Source organism: Lotus japonicus, chromosome 5 (genome assembly GCF_012489685.1).
Source record: "Lotus japonicus ecotype B-129 chromosome 5, LjGifu_v1.2".
Classification (NCBI taxonomy): domain Eukaryota; kingdom Viridiplantae; phylum Streptophyta; class Magnoliopsida; order Fabales; family Fabaceae; genus Lotus; species Lotus japonicus.
Genome location: NC_080045.1, coordinates 48,764,586 through 48,770,470, shown reverse-complemented (window position 1 = coordinate 48,770,470; position 5,885 = coordinate 48,764,586). Strand labels below are relative to the sequence as shown.

Genomic DNA, 5,885 nt, shown 5'->3' with positions numbered 1-5,885 from the left:
TACAATCATACTGCACATTAACTATTATCTCTAAAATAAAACTTTTTCTGCTGTAGATTTCAAAAAAAAAAAAAAAAAAATTTCTGCTGTAAAAAGAAAACAACAAAATGGGACGCATAATAGCCATCTGATTAACGTTGGACGGTTCACATTTTAAATATATATATATTTACATCTTATTTATTAGGATTTAGTACAACCACTTGATTTATACTGCTATTATTATTGGCCGAGTGCAGTAACTACCTTAAAATGTCACTGCACTGAAACAAGGTCCACCAAAAAGGTGTATTAAGTAGGGATGATAATGGCTCTTGGACCCATAGGGTACCCGTAAAAAATACCCATTATGGGTAGGGTAAAAACCCGCTAGATGGGTATGGGGTTGGGTATGGATAATTACCCGCAAAAAATAATGGGTATGGGTGCGGGTATGAGTACTATAGTACTCAACTCGCCCCATAGCCGCACACACATATTATTATTATTATTATTATTATTATTATTATTATTTAGTATTATATGAACAAATTAACTTAAGCTATAGCTTTCAAACTTAATTATTTTAAAAAATAGGTGACTATTTAAAGTATTCATAATCATTACTAATTTACACCCACTTATTTTTAAAATTAGTAGGTTAATAACCTACAACTTTAGGACTATATTATAAATCCAAAATCAAAAATTAAGTTATATCTTTCTTGCTTATTCGTTCTAAAAAAATATATTTTTAGTTGAATGATTTTATTTGTTACGTAGATAATCTTTTGTATTTATATTAGTGTTTTTTATTTAAAAAGTTAGTTGTATTTTTTGTTTTCTATTAACAAAAATAGTGAAAAATATATTTTGGTTAATTAAATTGCGGGTAATTGGCACGAGTACGGGCATATAGGTACCTAGAGGGTACGATGACGGACATTCAAGTTGCTACCCACGCGAGTATGGGGACGGGTACGGGTAATTTTTTAAAACGCGGTTATAGAAATGGGTATTATAGTACCCTACCCAGACCCTACCAATTGCCATTCCTAGTATTAAGATAAGACTGTACTATATTGAGATTAACTAAAAGTCTAAAACATTATTTATCAAACACTTGATCCTCCTACACGTTTCCAGAGCCATGGGTTTGTACACTACACACACTGTACTGTAGTACTACTCCCAACACTAAAATGCTCTTCCTAATCCTACGCACCCCACAAAATGTCCCTATCACTTGCTTCACATCATGTCTTTTAAATTATTTTTCACCCCTTTTCATTTTTTCAATTTAAAATTTCAAAAACTCGTAGCAGTACTATTAGTATTTTTAGAGGGTAGAAAAAGGCACGTAATAATAATGCACAACAATAGCCACGAACAATCACTCTGCAGAGTGGGTAGTTTTCGATAAACCCACAACACGACGGGCATCTACCCGAAATTCCACGCACTCCCAAGGGCACCATAGTCAATTCACCCTTCACAATAACCCAATGCGTACCGCGCACGATAATCTTCCTCCACACGCGTCACCAACTTGAACGCTCCTTGATTTTTCTTCACTACCCAAATTACCCTCGCCACGTCATATCCTACGTGGACCCTTCAGTCCATGTCAGCATCCCTTCTTCTTTGCTATAAATACCCATCCTCTCATTACCCTCACACCTAATCCAAAACGCTTAGACACCAAAAACGAAAGTTCAAACAAAAAAAAAATAGAAACCTCTTCTTCCTCCGCCCGCCGTGAACCACCGCCGGCGACAGTTAACCCGCCGGTGAGATGAACATTCCGGCGAACCTCTCTTCCCTGTCTATCAACAATGCTCGTTTAGCCGATCATCGCCGCCACGTTTTCCACGAGAAACTTCACTTGAAAACTCTAACACGCTTAGTCTAGAAGTGATTCCATTCCATCATTCCATGCTTCTTCTGTGAAAATGGCACAAAGATGATTCAGTAGTGGTTGTTACAAAGGGAAAACGATTTTTGAGCTTTTTTTTTGCATTTTTGGTTTTTGTTTTGCCTTCTAAAATGGCTCCGATGAAGATCCAACCCATCGACATCGATGCACAGAGTCTGAAGGAAGCGACGACGGTGGCGGTGGTGGCTCGAAACGACGTCGTTAAGCCGGTGTTGAAGTCACGACTGAAGAGGCTGTTCGTGTTTGACCGGCAGAAACCAGTCGCCGGCGATGCTCCGCTGTCCAACACCAGAGATGGAGCCGGCGGAGTTGTACCGGAGTTTGAGCCAAGCTCTGTTGTGTTGGCCAATATGGTGCAGAGTTTCATCGAAGAGAGTTACGAGAAGCAGCAGCAGCCACCGACGGCCGCGAGAAACGCTCGCAACCGCTGCAACTGCTTCAACGGCAACAGCAATGACATCTCCGACGATGAACTCGACATCTTCGGTGAATCAATCGCCTCTGGTTCATTCGGCGACTCCGGCGACGCGCTCAAGGTAACTAACTATCTAGCTAGTTCACGATTTTGATTTTCTCATCTTCATTTTCTCGCGGTTTCTCAGCATCCAAACACTCTAATTCTCCGTGATTTCGTTTTTGCAGAGCTTGATTCTTTGTGCGAGTGTTGCAGAGAGAAACCTCTTAGCTGACACATCGAAGATCGTTGACCAGAACAGCAAGGTTTACAAGAGAAAAGACGAATTGAGAAAGATCGTGGTTGAAAACCTTTCATCTCTGGGTTACGATTCCTCCATCTGCAAATCGAAATGGGAGAAAACCCTATCTTACCCTGCCGGTACTAATTTTCTGCAACCTAATTTGATTTACAATTTCAATTCAAAATAATTGAAATCAGTTCTGGAAAATTGAATGTTGTGGTTTTGATTTTGATTCAGGTGAATATGAATACATCGATGTGGTTGTGGAAGGTGAGAGGTTGATAATCGATATAGATTTCAGATCGGAGTTCGAGATTGCTCGATCGACGGGGACTTACAAGGCGATTCTTCAGTATTTGCCGTTCGTTTTCGTCGGGAAATCGGATCGTCTCTGTCAGATCGTCGCCGTCGTGGCGGAGGCGGCGAAGCAGAGCTTGAAGAAGAAAGGGATGCACGTTCCGCCGTGGAGGAAGGCGGAGTACATGCTTGCCAAGTGGCTCTCCAGCTCCACCTGCACTAGAGCAAGTCCTCCGCCGCCCTCCGCCGTGTGTGGCTCCAGTGAGAATCTGAGCGGCGGTGGAAGTGCTGAGGCGGAGAGTGATTGCTGTGAGTTGGAACTGATCTTCGGTGAAAAAGCATTGTCGCCGGAGATGAAGGTTGTTTCGGGTGGTGAGAAGGGCTTGCTGACGGTTGCGACGCCGGCGTGGCATCCACCGGCGGTGAGAGTGAAGAGTGTTGAGAGAGGAGCGAGGGTGGTTACTGGATTAGCTTCTCTTCTCAAAGATAAACCATAGAAGAAAATTTTGCACTTTTTTTGTTTTTTCTTTAAATCGGTAATTGAAAAACATGACCAAAATATTTTGGATAAGAGCAAGGTTCTCTTTTTTTTTTAACCAATTTTCACTTTTTTGCCTCTTGTTTTTTGGCTTTTCTTTTGCAGAGGGTCTATGTAAGAAGCAACTTTATATGTGACCAATCAATGTAATAAAATAGCAGAAGAAAAAGAAAAGAGTACATATTTTTGCATAAATCTAAGAGTGAAACACTTCACAATGTTTATTTGAAGTTTGAATAGGAATAATGAGATCAAAACTGCAAAACACCTGAGATTCGCTGCATTCCAACATCAACTATAGTTTTTTTTTTTAAATTGAAAAGAAGAGTTGATATATGACTTGCTCCTTATACACATAAACTACAGTTTAAGATTCCTTGTGACATTATTATATATTTGAAAACCCTTTATATAAATCATTTTTTTCTTGGATATTAATGTAAGTTTTGTGTATTACTACAACAAGATAGATATATTTGTTTCTTGAAAAGTGATGTATTTTATGCTGAGTTGTTGATTTCTTGGTAATGGAAAGTGGATTGAGAAGTTTAAAGTTAGAACTTGCATCTTGCTTTCCCCAGGGCCGGCCCAAGGGTAAAGCCACCCAAGCAAGGGCTTTAGGCCTCCAATTTTTTTTTGTTTTTTCTTAAGTAAAAAAGGCCTCCGATTTTTTTTCTTAAGTAAAAAAGGCCTCCAAAATTAAAATTAACAAAATTTTATATTAGATCAAACATGTTTCAAGGCTCTCAAAATTAAAATTCGCTTTAGGCCTCATTTGGTGTTGGGCCGGCTCTGGCTTTCCCTTCAAAGTGAGACAGATGGGGATGAAGTTATTTCTTTTTTGGACCGGTACCCTTTTCAAAAATGCAGGGTTTTAAATTCTTCAATTTATTATTAATTAAAAGTATAAAAACTGAATTGTAAATAATAATAGTTTGTTGTAGAAGAAATTATGGAAAATTAAACTGAAAGAATATAAAATCTCTTCACGTTTAGATTGGTATTAGAGAAGTTGTCTTCTTATTTACTACTACATGAAGAACATATGAAGAAAAGTAATATAGAAGTCTTTTTTTTTTACATTGAAAAAATAAATTACACTCTTCTAAAGTTGATGGTTAGAAGACTATGTTTTCGTGGAGGAAGTTAATTATCTTTATTATCATATAAAAGCATAGAATTTTATATTTAACTGTTAAATAAAAATAAATGTAAATTTTCTGATTGGATGTTCAGTAAAACTTTTTTATAAGGTGAGTAATGGTAATTTTTTTTGGTTACAGGTGAGTAATGGTAATTAAACTCAACTTTAAATAAGTAATGATGTGAAATTTTAACATGGCCCAGTCTTGGAGGCTATTGGTATTGATGACGCGAGCAGAGGAGCTTAAAGGAGGAAGATTCGTGGCATCTCGGAAAAAAACAAAAACAGGAAATCCGTGAAGCACCACAACAGTCAATAAAATAACATTTATTCCATAGTTCTTAAATTTTTGTTATTTTAATTTTTTTTTGCTTATCTAAAAAAAACATTTTAGTTTTTAATACAGTAATCATTTATAAAATATTAGTGTAGGTTAATCATTTAAAAAGGTGTACGTTCATTATGAAAAAAAATTTATTTTACTAATCAGAGATTTGTTAGTATGTATGCAAAAATAAAATAAAAATTGAAATAGAGGTAGGGACATTTATCAAAGCACACTCAAATAATAAATAGAAAGGGATAAATCAAAATTATTATTAGTACGATGGTGAGAATAAAAAAATTGTGATCCACAACTTTGGTGCTGCAAAAGGGGGAAAATTTTCTTCTCATCCGTTCCATCACTGGAAATTACTAGTACCTGTACTGTACTGTACTGTGCAGTGCATAATTTAGTGATTTTATTTTTTTTGTAAAAATTACAGCACTACATGGGGGTGATTTTATAACCCAGTTGGTAAAAAGTAAAACCAGGTGACTGTGATCATGATATTCACGACCGCACAGTAAAGTACTAGTAAAGCAAGGAAGTGTGAGCAGTTAATTAATTTTAACAGTGACTGAGGGTAGTAATTAAATTGGCACTGATAATGCCATAATGTCTTTCCTTCTACTAGTAACTAAGTAACTTTATGGGCAGTGCTGTCAATTTGAAAAGGTTTGATCTATTTGAGTCACTATTCACCATGGTTAGAGTCGGGTTGGGTTAAAAATTAAGGTTCATATGAAATTTATGTGAGGTGAGAGTTTATGGTCTATGACTCCAATTTTTTAAAATGGGCTGGCCATAACAGTAATACTAGTTTATTTATTGGTTAACATCAATATATGATGTCTTAAATTATCAAAAACTACTTTCATTAAAAAATGAAAACTATGTCATGACATGAATACAACTTTTTAACTCAAAAAAAGTCATAGACTTAAAGTTAATAACTAACTACATGTACT

At 36.6% G+C, this 5,885-nt stretch overlaps 1 protein-coding gene across 1 annotated transcript; it reads left to right on the top strand.

Moving 5' to 3' along the window:
- The first annotated feature begins 1,667 nt into the window (after nucleotides 1–1,667).
- LOC130718327 (uncharacterized) lies at nucleotides 1,668–3,643 on the top strand. The gene is made up of 3 exons (XM_057568906.1): nucleotides 1,668–2,451; nucleotides 2,558–2,750; nucleotides 2,851–3,643. The coding sequence occupies exons 1-3, from the start codon at nucleotides 2,026–2,028 to the stop codon at nucleotides 3,405–3,407; spliced, it is 1,176 nt and encodes a 391-aa protein (XP_057424889.1). The 5' UTR covers nucleotides 1,668–2,025; the 3' UTR covers nucleotides 3,408–3,643.
- Nucleotides 3,644–5,885: the final 2,242 nt, after the last annotated feature.